This window comes from Alosa sapidissima, chromosome 12 (genome assembly GCF_018492685.1).
Source record: "Alosa sapidissima isolate fAloSap1 chromosome 12, fAloSap1.pri, whole genome shotgun sequence".
Taxonomy (NCBI): domain Eukaryota; kingdom Metazoa; phylum Chordata; class Actinopteri; order Clupeiformes; family Clupeidae; genus Alosa; species Alosa sapidissima.
Window position 1 is genome coordinate 38,140,639 of NC_055968.1, and position 13,707 is coordinate 38,154,345.

The 13,707-nt window shown below is 42.8% G+C and overlaps 1 protein-coding gene across 6 annotated transcripts in view; it reads right to left on the reverse strand.

The window, feature by feature from the left end:
• rubcn (rubicon autophagy regulator) overlaps positions 1-13,707 on the reverse strand; it is a 63,223-nt gene that overhangs the window by 35,624 nt on the left and 13,892 nt on the right. For all 6 annotated transcript variants that reach the window (XR_006035316.1, XM_042111752.1, XM_042111750.1 and 3 more), the window contains exons 7-8: positions 11,587-12,063; positions 3,542-3,637 (exon numbers count right to left, since the gene is read on the reverse strand). Coding sequence is in view for 5 of the 6 variants with exons in the window: in XM_042111752.1 (XP_041967686.1) it covers positions 3,542-3,637; positions 11,587-12,063 (573 nt within the window). In the remaining variant the exon portion in view is untranslated. The remainder of the gene's footprint in view (positions 1-3,541; positions 3,638-11,586; positions 12,064-13,707) is intronic.

A 13,707-nucleotide genomic window follows, 5' to 3' on the forward strand; every position in this document is an offset into this window, starting at 1 on the left:
AACAGACTGAAAATAAAGTAGGCATTGATCTTTAAAATCCTGTTTCCTGTAGCCTAAATGTTGTCAGTCATTCTTAATATTCGCAATTGGTGCACTGGCATGTTTAACTGTTAGCTGCAGTATAATGTTAGATTATGTGTAAGTTAAGTACAGAACTGACTGTGCGCCCAAATTTTTGTCGGTGCTCCTAAATTTTTTAACACACAAGTGCTCCTGAAAAAAAATGTTAGTGTAGAGCCCTGATCTTTATTGAGGCGTATGTCCTTTAAAACCTTAATAAGAGCTGTTTCAGTGCTGTGATTTGCCTGAAAACCTGACAAAGTAATAAAAATACCCATTTGATGTTAGGAAGGTTGTTACTTGATTAGAGGGTATTTTTTCAATGATTTTGCCAATAAAAGGTGGATTGGATATGGGCTTGTAGTTGTTTAGCATGGTGGCATCTAAGTTATTGTTCTTGAGAAGGGGCTTTACACTTTAGACGCATCCCTCCTGAGCATGCACATTTAATCCATACATTCACAATCGTGCAAGACGACTGCCTAACATCTTGAATTTCATCTTGAATTTCCCCTGGGGATCAAAAAAGTATCTATCTATCTATATCTCTTCCATCTAACATAGATGGTGTGAGTGGCCCTGATGAAATATCACAGTTATGGCTGAACCAATATTATGAACTGCTAAACTGTGTAAAAAGTAATCTGTTTGTGTTGGATAATGTAGAGTTTAATGATGATGTTATTGTCACTTCTGCTGAAGTCCATGAAGCAATATTGACGTTAAGAGATAATAAGGCCTGTGGTCTGGATAATATTACAGCTGAACAAATTAAACTTACCAGTAAGAAACCGTCCTCTGGTGGTTATATGCTACACAGGTTTTTTTGTTCATGGAGTATTACTTGATTCTATGCTCTCTGTTGAGCTTGTACCAGTTATCAAAGATAAAGTGGGGAGGCTGAACAGTTCAGATAATTACAGGCCAATAGCTCTGGCCAGTGTCATGTCCAAAGTGCTGGAGACAGTTCTGCTGTCTAGGCGAGAGGTACGTCCAAAACCAATTTGGTTTTAAACGAAAGCATGGCACTGATTTATGTATTTTTGCACTAAAGGAAATTTGAGATGAATATAATAGGCAAAATTCCACAATGTTCATGTGCTTCATTTATGCTTTTAAAGCATGTGATAGTGTTAATCATGATTGATCGTGTTAATCAAAATTATTTTTGCATCAGACAATGAGTGAGATGGGGGAATGTAACATCTGTTCCATTCCAAGTGACTAATGGTGTCGGCAGGGCGGAATTATGTCTCCTTTTCTTTTTAAATATATATATGAATGATTTGGCCTTCTTAAAGCATCTTAATTGCATGTGGTACAGGTTGTAGAGTTGGTGATTAATCACCTTATGTACACAGATGATTTGGTCATTTTTAGCCCATACAGTGCTGGTCTCCAACAGCTACTGTGAATATGCACACAGTATGGTATTGATTTTGATAAAATACAATGCTAAAAAGAGTAAGATCATGATTATCAGAAGTAAAGAAGACAGACAGTCAACCTTCCCTGACTTCTATCTCTCTGGCACTGCACTCAGTATGTGTAGTGAGATAACATATTTGGGCCATATTATTGCAAATGACCTGTCTGATGACAAAGATATCTATAGCAGCGACGGAAGCTGTATGCTCAAGCAAACATGTTGGGTCGTAAGTTTAGCATGTGCTATGTATCTGTGAAGACCTCACGTACTGTACACCTTTGTATACTGCCCACCTATGGTGTCGTTATAAACAAGACAGCATTAGAAAACTCGCAGTGCTCTGTGCTGCTGTAGTGTCTGTCTGCTGTAGTGTCTGTCTGCTGTGTGTGTGTGTGTGTGTGTGTGTGTGTGTGTGTGTGTGTGTGTGTGTGTGTGTGTATATATACACTGGTCCCATCTATGGTGTCGTTATAAACAAGGCAGCATTAGAACTCAGTGGCGTGTAATGACAGCATGAGGCTGCTGCTGAGAGCTCCAACAAACTCCAGTGCCAGTTATGTGTCAGTGTTGGGGTACCTACCTGCTCTGCTGCTTTACGTGTGTGTGTGTGTGTGTGTGTGTGTTGGGGTACCTACCTGCTCTGCTGCTTTACGTGTGTGTGTGTGTGTGTGTTGGGGTACCTACCTGCTCTGCTGCTTTACGTGTGTGTGTGTGTGTGTGTGTGTGTGTGTTGGGGTACCTACCTGCTCTGCTGCTTTACGTGTGTGTGTGTGTGTGTGTGTGTGTGTGTTGGGGCACCTACCTGCTCTGCTGCTTTACGTGTGTGTGTGTTGGGGTACCTACCTGCTCTGCTGCTTTACGTGTGTGTGTGTGTTTGGGTACCTACCTGCTCTGCTGCTTTACGTGTGTGTGTGTGTGTGTTGGGGTACCTACCTGCTCTGCTGCTTTACGTGTGTGTGTGTGTGTGTGTGTGTGTTGGGGTACCTACCTGCTCTGCTGCTTTACGTGTGTGTGTGTTGGGGTACCTACCTGCTCTGCTGCTTTACGTGTGTGTGTGTGTGTGTTTGGGTACCTACCTGCTCTGCTGCTTTACGTGTGTGTGTGTGTGTGTGTGTGTGTGTGTGTGTGTGTGTGTTTTGGTACCTACCTGCTCTGCTGTCCTATGTAATCTGATGTATAGATTTATATGTAGGTATCTGTGTCAGAAAATGACTTATTGCTGTGTTGGCTAACCCTGTTCTGTCAGATTTTTGGTGAAAATGTCTGTATGCTAGACAGTGAACATTGTGGGAGGCTTCTTTGTTTTTTTGTATTTTTACCCTGTGTGTTTTTTACTATGATATGGATCCCCTGGGTCATAAATAAACAAATATATAAATTGCTATTACATTTGTTAGCATCATTAGCATGCTGCACAAATCTGTTAAAAAATGTTGCATTCAAGTTGACTGCTAAGTTCTTATCAATCCTGATGTAAATGGAAAAGTATTTTCCAAGACTCAAACGTGCCTGTCCCAAGGAGAAAAAGTATTCATTTGAAACTTAAACGCACGTGGGGAAACTGAACAGTCCAACCAGTAGACTATGATAAACTAGCCAATTAAGCTACTTTGTTTACAGTATTTCCAGGCTTCAACCAGTGCTGCTTTTCATTCAGACTTATGTGCACATTTATTATATATAGAGTATATATTTATATATCTATAGAGTGTTTTTCATGGTTGTGTTGATATTTTTTCCCCCTGTTTGCTTTGATTGGTAACTGAGGTGATTAAAATCAGGAAAGTTTAAAATAAAAGTGAACAATAATTACTGATATGACTGATATGATACACTTATATCGTGATACATTTTTTAACCATATCGCCCAGCCCTATGTATGTGTGACTGACTGGACTCCATATAGAGAGCTGGGGCTGCTGTGTGTGTGTGTGTGTGTGTGTGTGTGTGACTGACTGGACTCCATATAGAGAGCTGGGGCTGCTGTGTGTGTGTGTGTGTGTGTGTGTGTGTGTGTGTGTGTGTGTGTGTGTGTGTGTGTGTGTGACTCACTGGATTCCATGTAGAGAGAGCTAGGGCTGCTACGTTCACTGCTGTGGGGGGAGAAGGGGTCATAGCTCTTCCCACAGGCGTCATCAACAGCCGACTCTGAAATCACATTCACACACACACACACGCGAAGAAAAGCACGCATGTACACGCGCACACAAAGAAAAGCACACACACACACACACACACACACACACACACACACACAAAGAAAGACACGCATACACACACACACATACATACATACATACATACATACATACACACACACACACACATACACACACAAAAGGCACATATTAATAATATTCACCAGTTTCCTGAATTGTGCCAGCAAGGTATTGAAAATAATCATGGGATGAAATACATGCACAAATGAAAACAAAATGAGTGTGATGTGTTGGAGCCTAAACCATACTGATATCAGCTTCAAAACATAAAAGCGCTGATTCTGAATGAGCAGTTCACATACAGGCAAGAATGTTTTGCATCGTCCCCAAACTGCCACTTCATAGCACGACTACACCTGCTTAGGACAATAACGTACCATATACCCCTGGTCTCTCTAGTGGCCCTGGTATAGCCCTGCGTCTCTCTAGCGGCCCTGGTATAGTCCTGCATCTGTGTCCATATAGTCCTGTGTCTCTCTAGCTGCCCTGGTATAATCCTGCGTCTGTGTCCATATAGTCCTGTGTCTCTCTAGCGGCCCTGGTATAGTCCTGCGTCTGTGTCCATATAGTCCTGCGTCTGTGTCTCTAGCGGCCCTGGTATAGTCCTGCGTCTGTGTCCAGTGCACACGTTTAATGCACCAATCTAAGTTTCATTTCACTGCTAGTTACGCCCCTGCTGGAAGTCATAAGTCAATTTACCTTTTCCAGACCCACTATCAATCTCGGTCTGTGTGCTAAGCATGTTATAAATGACTAAATTCCAGTTTCAGGTTGTGTGTAGGCACTTCAAGATACTGTTTGTTTAGACAGGTCACTCCCTACAATTCCTCTGCATAGTTACACTTTTAACCAACTTTTAACCAATCATCTTTTCTTAAAATATGTTTTTTTTCCCTCAGCAGAAGGTCCAAGAGGGAAGTGAGAATTTCAATAGGTCCAGTTAGCATGAGATCTGGTCTGGGAGAAAAACCCAGAACTTTGATTCAAACATGCCTGGCAAACGTCCCAGTGCCAGCTTCCATATTATGGGTGTACTGTCAGGTGTGCTGTGGCCAAGACTCTTTTGCACATAACTGGATTTGAGCACAAAACAATCTTTGGATGTAATGAACACATATGTCGATCTATCAATGCATGATAAATTAACCAAAAAAAAACACTACAATGAACAACCTTATAAAGCCAAAGTAACAAACAGACAATAATGAATCCTCCATATATTTACTGTACATGCTGCTTTCACAAACCACACACACACGTGATCAGAGAGCAGATCGGTTGGACCCGCTAGCCAATAGCGCTGTGATACGATGGGACACAAACACAGAGAGGAGGAGAGAGGGAGGGAGCATAGATAGATAGATAGATATATATATATAGGTATATCTATGGGAGGGAGCATAGATATAGATATAGGTATATCTAATCTATGGGAGGAAGCATGAGCATGTAAAGCAAAATGGGAGGAAGTAGTGGCGTTCAGCATTGCCAACCTGCCACAGGGTCCTCTATTATTATGGTGATTTTCCTGTGTCCCCCTTCTTCAGCAGAGAATAAACGAGGAGAGAGAGAAAGAGAAAGAGAGAGAGAGAGAGAGAGGGGGGGGGGGGGGTAGAAAGAAAGAGAGAGAGAGAGGGGGGGGTAGAGAGAAAGAGAGAGAGGGGGGTAGAGAGAGAGAGAGAGAGAGAGAGAGAGAGAGGGGCAAAGGTTACCCTGAACCACAGAGGGATATAATAGAAAGCAAGAGCCCAGGTAAGGAAAAGACTTTAAAGCAATTAAACACTTGCACTAACCTACACACACACACACTTCTAACTGAAGCAAATGCGAGCACACACACACACACACACACACACCTACCTCATGTACAAACATAAGGAAATCAAAGTCATTTCTCAGGCCTCTAAGCACTAGGGGTGGCACGGTTTATGACAAAAGTCCAAACCGTTCGATTGGCTAGTCTCGGTTCGGGGCATGTGTGCACCGTTCGGTTGGCTAGTCTCGGTTCGGGGCATGTGTGCAACGTTCGGTTGGCTAGTCTCGGTTCGGGGCATGTGTGCACCGTTCGGCTCATGACAAAAGTCCAAACCGTTCGGTTGGCTAGCCTCGGTTCGGGCCATGTGTGCATCATACGGTTTTGAAGGTTCATGGCATGCGTAATGTAGCCTTATGCCCATATGTGATGTCATGCGTAATGTAGCCTTATGCCCATACAGTGGGTCCCAGTTAAGTTTGGACGGGTTCCTTCAGGAATCACGCACCCCATTTTCTCAGCAGAAATGGCACAAACTGCAGTTGACACAAACAACCACAAGGTGTCACTTTGGAGTTCTGCCACTACTATTTTTGATACGACTTGACTTACTGCTTCCATGATGCATTTTCCAAGTCAGTAGATAAGAGAAAGCTGAGCCATTACCAAACATATATGATAATACAATAGCGTGAGTTTATATATCTTATACCCTATTTGTCACGGTTACTTATAGAATTGATAGTGTAACGATAAGCGCATGAGACTTTCAGCGGGGGCACGGGAACTTAAATTGATCACGGTAGTTTAAGCTTACACTTGACAAAACATTATAATATGAAAATGTAGATGCAATTGTTGTAAGATGGTGCAGCTCCTTTAAGAAAGCACCGTGTGCAGGGATGGAGAAAGAGAAAGCGAGAGGGGATATGTGTTAGAACTTAGATGCGTGTGGAAAGTGCTGTTGAGACTGGAGCGAGTCATATTCAAAATAATGCAAAAAATAAATCCGCAGATAAAACCAATTATCCTCATTCATTGCAACCGCAGCATGCCTGCTTGCCGACGTTCAAACGAAAAAGATATCAAAGCACCTTTTGCGTTTGAATGTAGCACGAATTTAAACAGCTTGACAAATGATTTAGCTAATTGATTATAGCCTGTACAGCAATTGTTGAACATTTACCTGTACAAGTACATTGTTAGCCTACAGACCAATTTCCATAGTGCACATCTTATCAACAGTTTGAATGTCGTGTGTGTTTCTGCATTGACAAATACCGTTCAGCACAATGATTCATGCCCAATTAATTTCCCCTGTTAAAGTGTTCACCTTTTACACTATTTGGTTTCATGATGTAGCCTATGATAAACACCATATGGCCAAATATGTGACTCAGCTAATGTTATAGGCTATACAATTTCCCCTCTTAAAGACAAGCTGGTGTAGCTTATTAGACTAGGCTGCTATTAAAATGCACCGACGGTAGCCTTGGCTATGTGTAAAGTAAGCTATCGCATGATTTCATGCACGTAAGTTCATGCATCTGTCAAGTTCGTACAGGGCCTCGCACCCCCTTGCGACGGCCCTGCAGCTCCTCCTAAGACAGCGAGGAAAAAGTTAAAATACGCGATAAACCCGGGAAAAGTTGACAGGTTTGTTTCGGTCCCAGTGATTTATTTGTGAAATTGTGCAAACGACAGCCTTTTCAAGGCATTTCAAGGAAGGAGTCGTAGCATGCAAGCTCCCAAATTGACCCAGTAGACAGAAGGCATCAATAGCCTAAATTGTTGGGACTGGGGAGGGTCATGCGTTTTTTCTCAATCACTTTGGAGGGTCATAGAAAAATGTCTTGCTGGCGAGGGAGGGACACGTCTTTTTTGACTAACGCTCCCAAAACTCCTCCGGTAGCCCCTTAAATAAATAACGAACAGTCCCTAATTGATTATAGCCTGGAGGCCTACACCAGCAATTGTTGAACATATACCTGTACAAGACATTGACAGTAGCCCAGCCTAACAAGCAGATGTTGCAAAAAAGACGCAATTAATAAGAAATAAATAATGTAATCTGCAGCACTTTATTTAACAAACTGCAAGCAACAAGAGGGTTGAGTTCGCTGTGAGGCCAAACCCAAGAGCAGAGCCTATCTGCTAAGGCACTGGATAGGCTATAACGAGCTGTGTGCGCCTGGAAAGACAATAAGATGCTTTCTGAATAGCACAGCGAAGACGGCTCTGGTCATCCCATACCCTCCTCCCAATTCCTGTAGCCTACCATTATGACTTGTTGCCGTTTTGGGACATTAAGCTTTTTCACGTTAAGCCCCCCTCCCCCACCCCCCTCTTTCACAAGCAGTGGGGGAGCGCGGGGCACAAAGTAACACTTTTTGGTAGACAAAGGAGGGTTCTCCGCGCTTCTGTCGTTTGGCCACAATCCGGTGCAACCAGGCCAGGACAGATATTTTAGAGCAGGGGTGTCAAACTCATTTTCATAGAGGGCCACATCATTGAATTTATAGGTTACTGAGGGCCACATAATCGGCGAACATGTGCATGGTGCAACCATGAAATCGGTATTGCAGTACGGCTTATTCAAAATTGGTGTGTAATGGTCCTAACCACGTTAAAACAGTGTGGCTGAAATAAAAAAACAAACAGCCTACAACAGTAACGTTTTCAAATGCAACTTCTAGGCCTACAGTATTAGTTAACAACTGATCAATATGCATTCATGGACTGATATTGATGACAATAAACTGCAGTCAATAATGTGCATAACAATGTCCATAACACATATCACCACTAAAATTAACTGTGGCTAAGAAAGGTACTCTGTGTGTGTGTGTGTGTGTGTGTGTGTGTGTGTGTGTGTGTGTGTGTGTGAGTGAGTGAGTGAGTGAGTGAGTGAGTGAGTGAGAGAGAGAGAGAGAGAGCTATGATACGTACACCCACCCACCCCCACCCCCGCAAAAACAAATTCACGCGTGTACAATATTTGTCCGTTTCCCGGTTTTAGGTCCGTGCATTGCAAAAAAAGTAGCCTACATAGCATAACAATATCCACATGCAATAATACAACAACAACGTCTACGATGACCTATTAATTTGGACAAATTGATACAGCCCTACAGCTAAAGTTACCTTTAGTTTTGTTCTAGCGTACCGTGACGTCTGGCTTTAAACAGCTGTAATCTAACGTTCTGACAAGCACACCAATTGCCTACCTTGTTCTTGCCCATCTGGAAAACTCCTCTAGCTTTGCTGTCTCCATCCTTTCTGTTTTCGTTGTTTAAACTTGTGATATCCACAACTAGTGAATTAGCCCAACATTGTGTGCTGATAACCATATATAGATAGCCGAGTAAAAGAAAACAACAAGTAGCCTAGTTATGTGCTTGCGTGCGTATTCTGTCTTTAAAGTTTAATAATGTTCTGCACCTTTTACTAAAGAATAAAGAAAATTAAGAAGACATCTGAGCTGCACCGGCGTCTCTCCTTCTCTCTAACACTTTTTGGCTTTGGCTAAATATTTCTAGCAGCATATTTATGTTCTGTTAGCAAGCGAACTTCTCATGACTACCGACAAAGTAGCCTTCTGCCAGCTGACGAAGCTCTCATTTTAAAACATTACTGAGAGACAGGCACTGTACAATCAAGAAATCTTGCCACTGAATCCAAAACTATGTTTAACATTATGTACAAAGCTTAGGCTACAGTGGACTAGCATGTTGCAGGGGCTGCTAAAAACACAGAGAGACGCACTGAAAACTCGGCCAATCACAGCCCTTGCTGTCGAATGCGCCGTCCGGTTCGACCGTGGAACGCCACAGCAGACTATGCTGCCCCCAAGCGGCTGCAGTTGTACTTACATTTCACCCAGCTGCGTGAATCACCTTGATCGTGAATGAAGTGTCAATTTTTAACTGGGACCCACTGTATGTGATGGCATGCGTAATGTAGCCTTATGCCCATATGTGACCTTAGACAGTTCACGTGAAAGCGGAAGTGTGGAGTGCTGTGGGTCACCTGTAAAAATGGCAAGTGGGAGAGATAACAAAGGCAGCCCAGAGTTGGAGGATGCACCAGGGTCGCATAAGTATGGTGTGTGGGAACATTTTGGATTTAAATTGACCTATGATGACAGTGGAAAGAAAACGGTAGATAGAAATGCAACTGTGTGCAAGCATTGTGCAACACGTCATTATGCTAGTTCAGTATTCATTACGCTAGTTCAGCTGAGTGTTCTACAGGATCATTTAAATTCGGCAGAGACAGGAGAGAAAGTGCGCAGTTACAGGGCTTGTCAATGTTATGTGGTAGCATAGAAGCTATTTTGCATAGCACGGGTAGGCTACGCTTTATGTAGAAATAAACTGTTCCGTAATATTTCAGTCAATCTTCGTGTGCTACAAAGGCACAAACGTTCCTGTAGATGGCAATAACACATTCTACTTTTTTGCCAAACAAATGAAAAGCTGCACTCTCTCAAGAGCAATACTCATCCTGGCCATCACCTGTTTCAACTGTTACCCTCTGGTAGGCGTTATAGGTCGATACAATCCAGTACCACCAGATTTAAAAATAGCTTCTTTCCAAATGCAATAGTTTCCCTTAGGGCTGCAGCTATCGATTCTTTTTGTAATCGATTAATCTAGCACTTTATCGATCGATTAATCAGATATTTTTGTTTTTTTTTGCATTTTTAAACGACCAAAACAAATAATGCATAACGAAAATGACATTGCTGTAAAATGATTAAGCAATTGGCACAGAGGTATTTATTCTAACTCCAACATTTGGCTCCAAAAGTAAGCCCATTTATTGCAATTTACCCATTTAGTGTTTATAAGTGCCAGTGCCAACAATTAAATAATGTTCAAAATGTTCTCTGTAAAATTGCAACCTCTTGTGCATGACTTAGCTGGGTGAACAAAGCTGTCCATATTATGTTGTTAAGTAATGGGAGGGAGAAGAGGGGAAGCAATTTAATGTATTAATATGCACAACAGGTTTCATGCTGTAATCTAGACCTGATATCAAAGTAAATATCTGTTTTATGTAGATTTCTACACCTGCAGCATTAGGCTACTAACAAATAATTTCACCATTACTAAAAATAGCCTACCATTAGGCTACTAACAAATAATTTTACCATTAGGCTACTAAAAAATAATTTCTGGGGTGAGCCCTAGGTTACCATTTGCTATAGTATGTGATTAAAATCAGCCAACAGGCTACGTAGAAAGATAGATAGGCTAGATAGATTGATAGCCTACATTATAGACGCTTGGTGAAACAGCATGGAGTGGATGTTTTCGGTTCAGATGCTCGTTCTTTTCCTTTTTGAGTATGTAATGATCCCAAAATTTTACTTGAAAACTTTAGACATTCTCTGCCATTTATGGACATCTTGACTCCGCAGCAGCTAAATTCAGAATGTATCACGATTCACGAGCTAGTGGTGTGCTTCCTGAACAACAGTCCGTGTGGAACAATCAGATACCTGTGCGTATAGTGTGCATCATAGGAATTTAACGAGGCTTCGAGGCAGGGTTTTTGCCTCGAGTAATTTTTGTAATCGAGTTATTCGAGTAACTCGATGAATCGTTTCAGCCCTAGTTTCCCTAAACAAATGTAGCTAGACAAATCCAGTCCCTTACAGTCACCACCTGCACTTCAATACTTGCACTTATCTGATCACTGCTCTGTTACTGTTTCTTATTCTGTTTGTATGTCTTTTAATGTTTTTACGAGGTTTTTATATGTCCTGTAACGATTATTTATTGTATTTATTGTGGGCACCCGGTGGAGTAGCGCTCCTAATCTCATTGTGTTGTGTATTGTGTAAAGTACAATGACAATAAAGGCATTCAATTCAAAAGCAATTTAAAATCATCAATGTCTTCACTCTTGCTGTATCAAAATCTCTTCTTTCCTTTCCTCTTACCTCATCTTTCCACTTTCCTCAGAGTGTTAAAGATTAAAAGGAAAAATAACAAAAAACGTGATACGAACCAAACTGTGGGTTTTGTGAACCGTGCCACCCCTCAAACACTCGTAGTTGACATCTCTCTTTCTGTTTTTGTCTCAAACTAACACACACACACCAGTCCTCTACTCACCAAGCCTTCTCTTCTGCGTGAGCCCAGTGTCAGATAGTGACCGTGTGTGACCCCTGCCGTGTGCCAGTCCCGGTCCCCGCTGGCCCTCCGAGAAGGAGCATCGCCGTGGCACCGTTGCGGTGGCAAGACTCTGCCCTCCCCCCACTGGCTCTTCACCGCCACGGCTGCCCTCTCCCTGCTCGCTGCTCCGCGTGGAGCTGTGCGAGTCCCGCCGCCGGCTGCGCTGGCCCAGGTTCCCGATGGCCAGGTACTCCGGTCCGTCGTCCAGCTCCAGCGCCTCTGATGACGAAACGCCCACCCCCGTCCCCACCCCTACCCCCGTCCCCACCCCCACCCCGGCCGGGGGCTCAGTCAGTGAGATGTGGGGCACAGAGCAGGACGGATGATGCTGCTGCTCCCCAGAGACGCCACCACCAGCGCAGTCCCACGGAGCTCCAACTGCACCGTCCGACACCTCCGTATGCCGGCTCGCAGCGCCTGGGAGGGAGAGAGAGAGAGAGAGAGAGAGAGAGAGAGAGAGAGAGAGAGAGAGAGAGAGAGACTGTGTGAGCTTAATGTTTTTAAAATAGATAACATTCCCCATGTCCTCATACTAATCACCCACGCTCAAGAAGAACGCCAAAAAGCACATGCAAAGAATTTTCAACACTGTGCACTTTTTGTGCCCAAACAGGAAACTCATTTAGACACCTCGTGGGCTATTCAGTGATGTGTTACCTCAGCAGCACACAGAGGCAGCTATTCTCCTCCCAAGGCCTCTCGCACTGCTGCTGCTCCTCCTCCTATGGACATGCTAGCGTAGCTAATGTCAATGCTGCTCCTCCTATGGACATGCTAGCGTAGCTAATGTCAATGCTGCTCCTCCTATGGACATGCTAGCGTAGCTAATGTCAATGCTGCTCCTCCTATGGACATGCTAGCGTAGCTAATGTCAATGCTGCTCCTCCTATGGACATGCTAGCGTAGCTAATGTCAATGCTGCTCCTCCTATGGACATGCTAGCGTAGCTAATGTCAATGCTGCTCCTCCTGTACATGCTAGCGTAGCTAATGTCAATGCTGCTCCTCCTATGGACATGCTAGCGTAGCTAATGTCAATGCTGCTCCTCCTGTACATGCTAGCGTAGCTAATGTCAGTGTAGCATGTGCATGCTAGCGTAGGTAACATGCAGTGTAGCATGTGCATGCTAGCGTAGGTACAGGGTTCCTACACATTTTCCATTTCAAAATTCCATACTTTTTCCATACTCAAATTTCCAAATTTCCATATTCCATTCCATATTCTCGACATTGCGGCCACATCTGGTTTGGTATAACTTGGTGAAAACAAAAGGTATGGACAACTGAAGTGAACTAAAAAATGACACTTAATATTCATCCATTTAGCTGGGTCATTTTTAGTTGTATCTTGACGATGGGGACTGACAGTTAAGTTACCCAACAGTAGGAACGGTTCATTATGACCGGAGTGAAGTGATTAGTACTGCAACAAATGCAATAGTCTGGAAACACAAATATTTCTCCTTTTTTCCACACTTATCCAGACATGGAAATTACTAAATTCAAATACCATACTTTTCCAGGTTTTCCATACTGCGTAGGAACCCTGCTATTAAGAGTATTCCTAAAGGCTGATTTATGCTTCTTCGTTGATTCCATGCAGATTTTGTAAAAGTTATTATTATTTGTAAGTAGAACGCTCCATTGACTTGAATGGGATTTCCCAAAGTTCTACGGGTCCTTATTTTCATGTGTGCAGAAGGTGTAATGATGATGATATTACGATACGATGTAAGGTATAAATATGTGTGTGAGAAACAACTGATTGTCTCTTGGGTGCACAGACTTGCCTGATGTCTATGAGACCTCTGCGCAGAGATTAATAAACTACTAAAGAGAAAGTCAAAAACCTTATTTCAGACTCTCAGTATTTATAGACCTTTAAGCTAAAGTTCTTCCACAGTTTTTAAAACCGCTTTAAAACACTAATTGTTTGTTGGTTTTATTTTCACAGGTTGACAGGCCTCAATGGACAGTGAGACAGTGATCTACCTTTGGACTGGCACCGACCAGACATGGACACTGAAACTTGATTTCTCATAATGAATATCTTTACAAGATG